Genomic DNA, 14,424 nt, shown 5'->3' on the forward strand with positions numbered 1-14,424 from the left:
TCCTCATCTGTCTTCCCACCTGCTCTGCTTACTGACCAACGCAAGCTATATACCAACCATGAGCTACATATAGCACTCCCACTTGTCATAGAGTATTGGGACCTACAGCATGAAAATAGGCCCTTTCATGAACTTATCCATGGCAACCAAGTGCCCATCAAAGCTAACCCCATTAGTCTGTGCTTGACCCATATCCTACCAAACCTTTCTATCCATGCACCAGTCCAAATGTTTTAAACTGTCGTTATTTATTATTGTTTCTGCCTCAACCACTTTGAGTGGCAGCTTGTTCTATATACACAGCACCCACCTGATGGTAGCAATGTTAACCCTCAGATCCCCATTAACTCTTTCCCCTCTCACCTTAAACCAATGTCCTCGAGTCTTTGATTCCTGAACCTGGTGAAAAATACTGTGTGCATTCACCCTGCTGATGATTTTATACACCACTATACTGGGATGTTCATGGCTTTGTGTCTCGTTCTGGGAAGGTCAACACATAAACCAAGTTAATGGTTGTGGTAAACAAAAATGCTGGAGAAACTCAGCGGGTGAGGCTGAAGAAGGGACTCGACCCGAAATGTCACCTATTCCTTCGCTCCATAGATGCTGCCTCACCCGCTGAGTTTCTCCAGAATTTTTGTCTTCCTTTGATTTTTCCAGCATCTGCAGTTCTTTCTTAAACAATTAATGTCTGTGGTGTAGTGCTAGAGGCAAGGTGAGAGGGTTATGGGGAGGGGGTGGTGGGATATGTGGATGGGGGTGGGGAAGGGCAATTGTAAGTGCTTGAGAGTGTTGTCAAAGATCCAGGACACAATACACGAGCTATTTAAAGAAGCCTCTATTCAATGACCAACACTAACTCCTGAACCAACAACTGCAGTAAAATAGTAAGATTAAATGAGAACTTACCAGTTTGAAGTTTGATCTGTATTTTATGAGGAGTTACGATGAGGGATTACGTGAAGAACCCGTCCAGCACGCATGCGCAACATACTTCAAAGCAGCAGTGTGGAATCACAGGAAACACAATAATTGAAATAAACATAGTAAAGAAAAGGAGAATTTAGATACCAGTTGATCTCTATAATTGAGGGTGGGAGCGGAGGGCACGTAATCCCTCATCGTAACTCCTCATAAAATACAGATCAAACTTCAAACTGGTAAGTTCTCGTTTAACCTTACTATTTTACTTCGGTGTCACGTAAGTGACTACGTGAAGATTTTAAAGCTCTGTGATTTCAAACCGTGTAACAGTCCATACTGCACTCGCTGCCGAAGTCATTCAAGGGAGGAAGTATGTTATCGTAATCAAACCTGAATCTGTTTGTAAAACAACAATGGTATTATTTGAAAATAATAACAAAGAAATGAATGCTAACCGGGCTAAATTATATATTTTTTGCAGCGTCTAAAATTCCCTCTGCAAATGAAACGGGTTTTAATGGCTTGTTGTAGAATGTTTGAAAGTTCTTCCCATGGACCACCCCGTTGTTACCAGGTTAGGTCCAGTGGCACATCCATACTGTTAGCCGCCGACGTGGATGCTGCTCTGGTGGAGTGAGATGTGTAAATATCGGTATCCACTCCAGCAGCTCCTAATATCTGTTTGAGCCATTTAGAGAAGGTTTGACTCGGTACCCTGACCCAGTGGCTTTTTTGTGGCTGACCCATTTTGTCTCCCTCGGGAATTTTAGATTGTGTTGATACATTGTAGAAGGTGAGTCATGACATTTAACGGTGGTCAGGTGCGTACGCCCGGAATTTCCATAATGAGTCCTGAAGTTCCTGGTCTGCTCTGTTTACCGGCTCCTGAATGGTGAATGTTATTTGGTCTGATGTTATGACCATATTGTCCAGTCTGAGTAGGTAAAAGACTGGACCCTTATGCTGAGACTAAGCCATCAGCATGGCCGTATACAGGGTAGCTGTTTTCAGCGTAAGAAATCTGGCTGATGGCCATCCCTTAGGTATGTCAGGACAACGCTGACATCCCAGATCTTGGTATATCTAGGTCTTGGGATTTTGAATAGAAGGTACCTCTCATTAATTTGGCCACCAGTGGACGAGACCTATGGCCTGTTTCCCTTGGTGCCTGTCTTAGATAGGCTGACAGTGCACTTTTAGCACATTTGATAGTGCTATAGTTCAGACCATCACCGTCACATGATATCGATTTTATTCCGCCCATGTGGTTTGGTATAGGCCACCACTGTGATATTGTCAAATTATAAACGAACATGCAAAATGGTGCACTATTGAACAATATGCTACTGGAGAGATATTGTTTCTTCGTGGAGTCGGTGAGATGCTGTCATCGTGTTCATGGTCCTATTTGACAATCCCAGGTCCATCAAAAGGTCCCCCCCCCCTCTCCCCCAGTTCAGCGAGAATATATCCGGTGTTCCATATTACTTTGAAATTTCAGCAAATACTTTGGTTTAACATGCCTGCCACAGTATTTAGCTCACCCGGTAGGTAAGTTGCTGATAGACAAATATGTTTGACGACATACCATTACCAAATTGTGTTAATCAAATTGTCACATGATATCGATTTTATTCCGCCCATGTGGTTTAGTACAGGCCACCACTGTGATATTGTCAAATTATAAACGAACATGCAAAATGGTGCCTTATTGAACAATGTGTTTTTAACCCATAGAACGCACCCAACATTTCCAACTAGGTTTTATGTCCAGTGTCTGTTGTGGTGATGACTCTAGATTAGTCCATTTACCACCTGTTCTGGATATGGGTTATTTTGTTTAAACACTAGCACCTTAGCTCCAATGGAAAGGTCCAAGTTAAGTAGCTGGTAATGCTGCTACTAATTTCCCAATTACTCTTGCCACTTTGTTGAATGGTTGGTTGATTGTTAACCATTAATTTGTTACAGGTTTGTGCCAATTATGCTGATTTTCCTTTTGGCAACGTTATAGACGTGTGGACTGAGTTGTGGATGGTGTCAACGTAGATTTGTCTGGATTGTATGACAAAGCCCAGGCTAAATAAGTTTTTAGTAGCTAATGCTGCTGATTTAGCTAATTCCATGGTTTTGACTGTTGTTAAATATCATCGAGATATGCCATGACAATGTGTTTCCTTAATAGTGTCAGGGCAGGTTTGAACATCTTGGAAAACAGTTTTCCATTAAAGTGTGTATACCTGGTGAAAGTATTCAAAGTGGTTATGTCAATGATGGTGCGACATTCACCGTCTTTTTTGTGTTTTTGGTAAATTAATACGGTTCCAAAGGTTCATATTTAGACTTCTTTATGACCCCTTTGTATGTTTTCTCCAGTTCAGCTTGTCCCTCATGTTTTCCTTTTTAGTGAGAGGGTAAAACCCCTTTGGGGTGCATGCTGAACTGGTGGCAAGTTTTTCTTAAATTCAATTTTTATCTTTTAATACTTTTGGTATATAACTACCAAGTGTGATAGTTCTTCATGCTTCCAAAATCAAGTGTGCCCCCCCCTCTTTTAGCACAATCCCCTCACCTTTTATGTGATGGTAGGAACCATACTCGCCTACCTCCACTGTTGTTTAGTGGTGTGTTCATTTCTTCGGTTTCTGGTTCCTTGTCCGTCGGGGTGGTGTTGTTGGGGGGTGGCGCATTTTCCATAGGGCCCGCTCTGGGCCCTGTCCTGAAAGACATGCGGGGCTGGCATGCGGGCCCCGAGCTTTCACCAGTACCATGAAGTAGACGCCTACTGGTGGATGCATGGAGGTACTGCTGTCTGGTTTTGTGTGGTTTGCTCATTCCAGGTCCTGCCCTCATGAGGCCGAATAGCTTGGATACTTCGTCCAGTTTTTCGGCTTGATGTGGTAACTTTGCCAAATAGCAGGATCTGTGGTTCTGAGGTCGGCGTTCTCACAGTCCTGTCACAAACAAAGGGCCAGGGCAGCTTTACTGTTCAATACACAATGTGCTACTCGGACATTGTGCTGCCTCCTCCTATACATCTCCCGCAGGTGGCTTGCTTCATATCTCTCTGAATATTTTAGGTTGAGGGCAGGTTTTTCTGACTTCCTTCCAGAGGTTGCGGATCACATACTGTGTTGAACAGTAGGGTCAGGTGTTTTGCCATACTATCCTGCCCCTCTGGAATGAGCATGCAAAATGATAGCCGACATCAGGGGTATCAATATTGCAAATTAAGATTTTGGGTTTTAAATGCCCTGCTCAATGTAACCCCCAATAATGGTGGGCACTTTGAGCAAATGCAATGTTGAGGAGGCGTGATAAAGCCCAACGCCTCATGACTACCTGTCTTGGAGAGGTTTTTAAAAAAGACAGGTAGTAAGCTGGCCGCCAGATTAGGCTGTAACGGCCATCTCGCTCGTGGTGTAGCCACGTAGCGGTATCTCACACCCAGCAGCTCTTCCTGGTCCTGTACCTCAAGCATACTCCCCATGTTGTTCAGCCAGTGACCCCTCTTCTTGACCAGCCCAGCCCTGGTCGTCAACGATCCCCTCTGATGAGGGAGATGCGATGGCCAGTGCTGTTAGTGCACTGGAGCGGGAGTGTTTGTGCTCCCTTGGTGAGCTTGCCCCAGCTCCCGAGGCAAGTCTCGCTGGAGTTTTTACTCCATGACGTTTCTCTAAGGCTTGGAAACAGACACTTTCTCGCTCTCGGGCGGTAGTTTGAAGTGTCGGCTCTCTGAATGAGCCGGCCTGTCCGTCTTCCGTGTGTCTGTCTCCGAGCCCGTGTAAAGTGACTGGTCGCCAACTTTGTACGCAGGCAGGCTTCCTCTGACACTCTCATCTCGGATTTCCACCTGTACGTGCTGGTTTCGGGTTGTTCCACGTGAGTCACTCACGTTTGACTCCGAAGTGCACAAGTCACAGTTTGGACCATCATTTGTACCATGTTCAGAAAAAAAACCTGGGATTCAGTGTGGCGGGATCTTTGCTGTTCATTGAAGTATTTGCCAACACGAAACAGGCCATCCCCACTGAGTTCAAAATAGCCCCATACACTAATTCACTTCGTGGAAGCCAAAACATACTGAAGCATAAAAGGGAGGAGCTGGTTGAAATGGAAAAGGTCTATCTGATTTTACTTGAAAGGGTTTTATGTGATAGATGGAAACAAGACTGGCCAGATGGTACATTTATTTTTGGTGCCATCTAAAATGGGGAAACAAATGCATGTAATAGTAAGATTAAACGATTACTTTTCATAATTTACAAGACTGCAGATTGTGATCGTGGTGGGTAAACCTTCCAACCGTCATCCCTTCAGCTTGGACTGCTTACCCTTACTAAGGACTGTGTAAAAGCAAGTAGTGCAGACAATGTTTCAATGTTTTAAGCAAGCGTTTTGTGTGTGTTGTGTACATCCCCTGAGTGTTCTGCGTCAGAGGAACGCTGGGTGCTGTGCGGGCAGACGGTCACACTGGGCATTGTGCAAAGCTGCTTCACTCTTAAACACGCCAAGCTGCCAGGGCAGCTACAAAATTTACTGTTCAATACACAATGTTGCCTCTGACATTGTGCTGCCTCCTCCTATACATCTCCCGCAGGTGGCTTGCTTCATATCTCTCTGCAGCTGGGAAGATTAAAATTGAAACTCCCCACAACATCATTCGATGGCAATTTGGATGCAGTCCAGAACATGAATGGCACAAATGAATGCACCACAGTGGCGCAGCAGTAGAGTTGCTGCCTTACAATGCCAGAGACCTGGTTGCCATCTGTACAGAGATTGTACATTCTCTCTGTGACCGCGTGGGTTTTTTCCGGGTGCTCCGGTTTCCCCCCCAACACTCTAAAGATGTGCAGGTTTGTAGATTATTTGGCTTCTGTAAATTGTAAATTGTCCCTGGCGTGTAGGATAGTGCTAGTGTATAGATGATCGCTGGTCAGCACGGACTCCTGGGCTGTAGGGCCCGTTGCCCCGCTGTATCGCTGACGTCTATAAACTCTCTGTCAAAAGTGTAGGCCCAGCAAAAGATTGATAGAAGACTTCAGAAGGTTTGAAAATACAGAGTAACGTCCATTCTTCTCAAATTATACCTGCACAATTCCCAACTTCCATTATCAGTGGAGAGATTGAGTAATCGATCAGGCATCCACAGAGCTTCTCCCAGTCCAAACCAAATAATGCAAGCAGATATTCATCCGGTGACTCCGAACTGAACTGTTCATGTACTAGAACTTATCATCAGCTCATTTTGCAGCAAAGCCTTTTGAAAATGACTGTAACAGGACCCAATGTCAATGTTGATGTTGATTCTGTTCAGAGTCATAAAGCTGTACATATGGAATCAAGCCCTTTGTCCCAACGCTCTCATGCTGATCAAGTTGCCTAACACAGCTAGTATTAATAAACCACCTGCCCAATCCAAGTGTAATTTTAAATGTCGGAATGGCACCCACCTCTACCATACCCTCTAACAGCTTGTTCCATTTACGCTCCGCCCTCTGTGTGAAAATGTTGCCCCTCAAGTCACTTTTAAATCTTTTCCTCCTCACTTTAAACACATGCACTCTAGTTTTAGACTCCTCTGTCCCGGGGGAAAGACTGTGGCTATTCACCTTATCTATGTCCCTTGTGATTTTATAAACCTCTATTAGGTCATCTTCAGCCTCGGAGAAAAAACATTCAGCCTATCTTAACAACTCAAACCTTCCAAACTCAGCAACATCCATCTAAATCTGTTCTGGACACTTTCTGCTTTAGCCACATTTTTCCTCTCGAAGGGCAACCATAATGTAAACCGTGTTCCCAGTGTGAAGCCTCATCAAGTCTTGTACAGCTTTAACATGACATCCCAACTCTTGTACAGACCGATTAAGGCAAGTGGGTGGAATAACTTCTTCACTGCCTTGTCTACCTGTGCTGCCACTTTCATGAAACTATGTACCTGCACACCTGAGTCTTTCTGTATAGACTGACACACCCCAAAATGTATATAGTTCCAGTATATCGATGCACTCCAAATGTAAAGAGTTGACAGTCCTAAAGGGAGATATCCCTTTCGGGCCATGTGAACTCGGTGTTACACATTTTATATCCAAATACTGTAGTATATACAGTATCGTGCAGATGTACACCAAGTTTTAGACTTTACAATTACCGGAACCAGAACCACCTACCTCCATGGTGTACATTGTCTTTTCATTTCTGAGTGCTTCTTCTGGACGTTTCTGGCGATTTTTTTCAGAATCTGAAAAAGATCTGAAAGATCTGACTCTCTGGATTTTCCACTTCGACTGTAGAAAGTGCTCGTTTCCATGCTGTAGATCCATCGTGAATAATCTCATGTTTGCTTACACTGAAGTGCGCCAGTCACAGTTTGGACCATTCCCCAATTCCTGTAATAATTCATTATTGTAAAGTCAAAAAAAAAACCTGGGATACTCAGTAAGTAAAGCCCACATCTGTGGGAGAGAGGCCCCCAATTCCAGTTGCTGTTGAGGCTTTTTTTACCTTGAGGGCCTGACAGTTTTCTGTGATGTTCTTCCAGCACCTGGCGAGCACCTTTTCCAGTAGTGGTTTATTGGAAACAGGCCATTTTTGGCTCCAGTGGTGCCCACTGAGTTCACGCAGACCAGCAATCACCCCCTGTTTCCACTAACATACTATTTTGTCCTACTCACTCGGGTCACAATTTAGCAATGGTTTACCGAAGGGCCAATTACACTGTACAAGCCTGTTCATCTTTAGGATTGTGGTGGCAGCTCAGGTGGCTGTCACTCCGCTTTGTGAAAGACCTATGCAGTCACGAAGGGAGAACATACAAACTCCTGTACAGTCCGCCGTAGCAGCAGTAGGTCTCGGGGATTGAACCCAGAGCGACTCTAGTGCTGTAAGAAATAGGGAAGGTCTATGTGAATGAAAAAAAATAGGTGTGTTATAAATTGAAAGGGTGGGAGTAGTGAGGACAAAATAAATGTATGTGATAGATGGAAACCAAGACTGTCCAGGTGGTACTTTTATTTTTGGTGCCATCTAAAATGGGGAAACAAATGCATGTTAATCACAGCTGGTCTGTGTATGGGTGTAAATAGCAGGAGAGGAAAGGGGGCAAGTGGAGGAGCACTGAAAAACTGCATGCTGAAACTGTAAGATGCATAATTATTGGAAACCTAAGATAAAATAAAATGCTGGATTAAGCAGATTAAGCAGCGTCTGTGGAGTGAAAGACTGAGAGAAGAACTGACAAACAGGGAAGGATGGTGATCTGAAATTGTTGAATTCAACATTGAATCCCCATGACTATAACATGTCTTGACAGGAGATGAGGCATTCTTCGTTAAGCTTACAATGAGCTCTATTGGAACTGCGTGGGAGGTCAAAGACAGAATTAAAGTGGCAGGCAATAGAACTCAGGATCATCTTTATGAACTCTAAGCAGTCACCAAGCATATGCTTAGTTTCTCCAGGGTAGAAGGGATCACATTGTGAGTACCAGATTCGATACACCAGACTGGAAGGTGAATTAATGATTCATCTGGAAGAACTGTTTTGGTCCTTGGATGTTGGGAAGGTAGAATGTAAAACAACAGGTGTTGCATCTCCTGCAGTTTCATGCAGAAGTGCTGCGGGGAGGGGGATAGATTGGTGGAAATGGATGTCAAAGAGGTACAGTGGTGCAACTGGTTGAGCTTCTACTGCTCGGAGCTGGAGACCGGGTTGGATCCTGACCTCGAGTGCAGTCGATGTTGAATTTGCATGTTGTCCCTGTGACTGTTGATAATGCAAGAAATGTTGATACCTGAAGGGTGACACAGTGGTGCAGCAGCAGAGTTGCTGCCTTACAGTGCCAATAGACAATAGACAATAGGTGCAGGAGAAGGCCATTCGGCCCTTCGAGCCAGCACCACCATTCAATGCGATCATGGCTGATCATCCCCAATCAGTACCCCGTTCCTGCTTTCTCCCCATATCCCCTGACTCCGCTATTTTTAAGAGCCCTATCTAGCTCTCTCTTGAAAGCATCCAGAGAACCCGCCTCCACCGCCCTCTGAGGCAGAGAATTCCACAAACTCACCACTCTCTGTGAGAAAAAGTATTTCCTCGTCTCCGTTCTAAATGGCTTACTCATTATTCATAAACTGTGGCCCCTGGTTCTGGACTCCCCCAACATCGGAAAAATGTTTCCTGCCTCTACCGTGTCCAAACCCTTAACAATCTTATATGTTTCAATAACGTTGAGGCCCAGAGGCCCGGGTTCGATCCTGACCATGGGTGCTGTCTGTCCATGGGAGGTATTTGTACATTCTCCCTGTGACCTGCGTGGGTTTTCCCTGGGTGCTCCGCTTTCCTCACACATTCCAAAGACATCCAGATTTGTAGATAAATTGGTTTCTGTAAATTGTACCGAGTGTGTAGGATGGTAGTGTGCGGGGATCGCTGGTCGGCGTGGACTCGGTGAGCCGAAGGGTCTGTTTCTGTACTGTATCTCTAAACTAAACTAAGACTGCATGGCCCACGTGCTAAAGATGCGTAGGTTAATCAGCCTGTGTAAATTGCCACTAGTGTGTTGGGAGTGTCATGGAAAGTGGAAGAACAAACTAGTGATCGGGTGATCAATGTTGGCGTGAACTCGGTGGGCCAAAGGGCCTGTTGCCACACTGGATCTATAAATCAATTAAAAACAAGGGGAAATTGAGTCAATGAGGGCGTCAAATGGGATCATTTCAGATGCCACAACTCCCATGGTTCATGGGTAGATCACATGAGTGTTTCATCTCCTACATTGTGTGATTTACTGCTTCCATTTATTCTTACAATGATATCTATCTATCTATCTATCTATCTATCTATCTATCTATCTATCGTGACCTGGGTACATCGCTTTTTATTTTATCATCAAAGTTATCCATAAACAGGTAAATAGGTGCTCAGACATCTTTCCTGCCAGATCAATAATTTGCCTGGTCACACATTATCCAGCGACTCAGTTTAAATAATCACATACTCCCTTAGACAATCAAGATCGATATAGCCTTGGGAAACTCATTGCAAAAACTAATTTCCTGAAGAATCACATTCCCCCCATGGTAGTATGTACAGGGCATACTGTATTTGGGTGTGTGTCAGTCACTAATTTGTCAATCGAGACTCTTTCACTATTTGCCCATCCATTATTCACACATCTACTTTCTTTTCGCCATGGGGGAAGTCACCTTTTCGCCATTCACCAGGAGTCAACTCAGTATTGCCAGCTCATACCAATTCAGCCGCAGTCAACACAACACTGCCTATACTTCCACTCCACCCATAGCTTTCAAATGCAAAATGTCCACTGTTGCCAACCCAATCCTGCTCCAGTAATCCATTCACTGCAGATTAAACACACCAATAATGCTAACTCTCCCACCTGCTCCCACATGCCTGATATTATCAATACCTCCCATAGTTTCTAGACTATGGGACACCTTCCACCATCGCATTGTACTACTCTCATTTATTGTTTTCCCTGAATCTCCCTCTGATAATACTACTATTAATACTGCGCGTTCCTCCCTTACTATTGTTAGTAAAAATATTCAGTCACCCAAGAAGTTTGCCTTCATTCTCCTAATAAGCTAACAACTGTCATTATCTATTTCCCCACAGACTATACTGGTCGGGGACAGTGGAGTGGGGAAGACCTCGTTGCTGGTGCAGTTTGACCAAGGAAAGTTCATCCCGGGATCATTCTCTGCTACAGTGGGAATCGGCTTCACAGTAAGTTGCTGGTTTGAGTGGTCATTGTGCCTGGCAGAGGTGGGTGCTTCTTGCTTCTACCCAGTTGTTGTGTGGACAGTGAATGGCACTGCTGGTAACCTGTGGCCAAACCGTGTTACTTTACTGATTGTTAATGCCCTGGTGCAGATCTCAGACTGGCAGTCGATTGCGGCAAGAGTGTGGATGTGTGTTGGACTAAGAGAAAATAGACTACTTATTGCAGGAAAGCTTTCATTACCTAGATCAAATGTGTAATAAATGCTAATATAACTTATTTACATATGGATGTTGCCCTCCATGCCAACTTTTAAGTCCATCTAGACATCTGTGAGGAAATGGTGTGCTGGCTTCTTGAACTATTCCTGCCCGCGTAATGAAGATGCTGCCACGAGGCATGGCATCACATTGTCCAGAAACAAGGGAACGTGGTCAATAAATGTCCTGTTCTGGCTTGGAGGAGAATTTGGTTGTGATATTCCAAACATCTACTGTGCTACTCTTCTGGATTGCAAACGTCACAGATTTGGGCCTTGTACCCGTCATGGAGTACAGTGTAAGCTGAAGAAGTGTCCCTAATTCAAAGCATTGTCTGTCCATTCCCTCACACCTGATGCCTGATCTGCTGAGTTTCTCCAGCACTCTGTGTTTTGGTAGCATACAGTGAGTTGCATAAAAAAATGAAGCAAAATGTAAAAAGAGGTCAAAAAGCAATTGAAATTCAGGAGAGCAAGGAACTGAAAAAATGTGAAAATGTAGGTCGATGCAGTTGATTAATATGGAGATGGAGATGAGGATAAAATGAGAAGATGAATTTGAGGCCGAAGTTGAGAGCATGTCTAAGCTGAGAAATATGGTAGTTATGTAAAGTCCCAGTGGTCAAAGTGGGATTAAATTTGAAGAAGAATCAGACCCCAGCCATTTCTCATGTTGTAAGAAAGAAAAAAATCACAGGACAAATTCAGGAATCATGATCACCAAAATGCAATCAGGATAAACTATGTCACGGACGTATCCAACTGTAAAGAAAATCATGTCTGATGGTGGCAGTTGTTGCAAATCTAGCTGAAACATATCGTGTTGATGAATCAATACATATCCCACAGACCAGACAGCACGTCGCATCAGTTATGATGCCACAGTGGAATCAGAACATACCTCAGTGTCGATCAACACATGGCTCATCGGTATCTTATGGACTAATTAGTAAAAATCCCACAGGATGATCAATATATGACTGAGAATCAGGCCAGTACATATCCCATTGTCCTATCTTTATGTATACATCTACGTTGCCTGAATCTCATAGTCTGGTCAATGCCATATCCCAGTCTGTACATATTTCACTGTCTAGTTGATATATATTCCACCATAAACTAATAACAGTGGCACAACTTTTTTCTTTACTCTTTCAAGCTTTGCAAATTATCCATCCCTAATTGCCCTGAGAAGGTGGTGTTGAGATGCATTCTTGAACCCCTGCAGTTCTCGATGTGTGGGTACACCTACAATGCGATCAGGGAGAGAGTTCCAAGATTTTGACCCATTCACAGCCATATAGTTCCACATCAGGATGGTGTACGGCTTAGAGAACTACTACCATATACCAAGTTTTCATGGCCTTTGTTCTTCCTGCTGGTAGGGGTCGCAGGTCTGGAAGGTGCTGTCTAAGAAGTGTTGGTGATATGCAGCAGTGCATCTGCAGACGGTACAAACTGCTGCTGCTGCCCCAGCAGTGCAGTGAGTGAATGGATGTGGATGAGTTGCCCGTCAAGTAGGCTGTTATGTCCTGAATGGTAGACATGACTCAATCGGTCAGGCAGCATCTCTGGAGAAAAGGAACAGGTGACGTTTCGGGTCGAGACAATTCCTGTTAGAAATGAAAAGGTCTAAAGAGGGTAGAAGGCCATCTGGGGGAGTCCAAGAGAAGGGGGACCGGTAGAGATGGGGAAAAGGGATCATCACTGGGTGGTGGGGTCTGTTTCCCATAGAAAAAGGCACAGAGACGGAGGCAATGGGAGAAAAGTTCTACATCGTGATTGACCCAGACCGCATTGAGGTGGGGGAACAAAGCTGAGGCTTCTGTCGAAGGGTCCCTTTTCTCCAGAATTGCTGCCTGACCCGCTGAGTTACTCCAGCATTTCATGTCTATCTTCGGTGTAAACCAACATCTGCAGTTCCTTCTTACACACGTGTCCTGAATGGTGTTGAGCTTCTTGAATGTTGTGGGAGCTGCATTCTTCCAGGCAAGTGGAGAGTGTTCCATCACACCCCTGCCTTGAGTCATGTTGATTAGGGGACAGGCTTTCGGGAAGTCGCTGGTGAGCCGCAGCCACAGGATTCCGTGCCTCTGACCTGTTCTTATAGCCACATTATGTACATGATGACTCCAGTTCAGTCTCTGGGCTATTGCTAACTTTCAGGATGTGTGGGATTCAGTGGTGGTAATGCCATTGAATATAAGAGGGTGATAGCGAAATGTTCTTGTTCCATATTAGTCATTGTCTAGCACTTGTCTGGCACAGATATTATATGCTACCTCGCAGCCCAGCCTGGATATTGTCCACGTTTTGTCGCATTTGTATGTTGACTGCTTTGTTGTCCGTGGAGTCATAAACAGTGCTAAATATTGTGCAATCAACCCAACTTCTGACCTTATAATTGAAGGAAAACAATTGGTGAAGTTACTGAAGATAGTTTACTTTATTATTGTCACATGTACTGAGGGACAGTGAAAAGCTTTTTGTTGTGTACTATCCAATCAACAAAAAGATTGTACATGATTACAACCAAGCTGTCCACAGTGTACACATATAAGATAAAGGGTATATTATATTGTGCAAAATAAAGACCGATTGAAGATAGTTCAAAGGTCTCCCATGAGGTAGGTGGGAGGTCAGGATCGCACTCTAGCTGGTGTGCGGACAGTTCAGTTGGGAAGAAACAGTTCCTGACTCTGGAGATATACATTTTCATACCTATGGGGAGAGGGAAGAAGAGGGAGTGACCAGGGTGAGACTGGTCCTTGATAATGCTGGGCCTTGAACACTGCTCTGAGGAACTGCTGCAGAGATGTCCTGTGGCTGAGATGATTGACCTCCAACCACCACAACCGTCTTCCTTTTAACGGTCCATCCCTAATTACTCTAAGGAAACTCCCGTTTAGCCAGGGCTCCTTAACGCCATAGTCAATCAAATGCTGCCTTGAAGGCAATATACCACAATGCAACCAATGCACATCATACACTTCAACCAATTCCTAACACAGCATCTAGTCAATGCATATTGCACCACCTGTCAACGTGCAAACAACAGTCCAGTCGGTGAATGTCCCTGTTATACTCTTGCCCGTACTTTCTGTCTTGTGCCATTGACCATTCAGTACAAGCACTATTCATGTGGGGGGGGGGGGGGAGGGGGGGGGGGGGGAGGGGGGGAGGGGAGAGAGGGAGAGAGAGGGAGGGAGGGTTCCAAATGGTCCCGTTCCAGAAAATCCCACTCGCAAGCTGATTTAAATGGCCATTAATTTACAGGTATTAAACATTAAATTCCTTCCATTTGGCCTATAAACCCATGACAGTGAGATTTAAAAATTATGGTATTTTCTGAATTCTTGTGTGAATGGTATTTGTACACTTAGGCTATTTAAAAATGTTAATCTATTCTTAAGAAATGGATAGATGTTTAGATCTAGTAATTGAATTTTGTAATTAGCTCTAATTAGGTAACTAACTAATTATATGC

General features: G+C 44.2%; 1 protein-coding gene across 1 annotated transcript in view; it reads left to right on the forward strand.

Annotated features, from left to right (window-relative positions):
* LOC129708320 (ras-related protein Rab-37-like) overlaps nucleotides 1-14,424 on the forward strand; it is a 156,647-nt gene that overhangs the window by 14,240 nt on the left and 127,983 nt on the right. Inside the window, exon 2 of the mRNA XM_055653990.1 lies at nucleotides 10,573-10,683. Coding sequence (XP_055509965.1) covers nucleotides 10,573-10,683 — 111 coding nt within the window. The remainder of the gene's footprint in view (nucleotides 1-10,572; nucleotides 10,684-14,424) is intronic.

This window comes from Leucoraja erinacea, chromosome 23 (genome assembly GCF_028641065.1).
Source record: "Leucoraja erinacea ecotype New England chromosome 23, Leri_hhj_1, whole genome shotgun sequence".
Lineage (NCBI taxonomy): Eukaryota > Metazoa > Chordata > Chondrichthyes > Rajiformes > Rajidae > Leucoraja > Leucoraja erinaceus.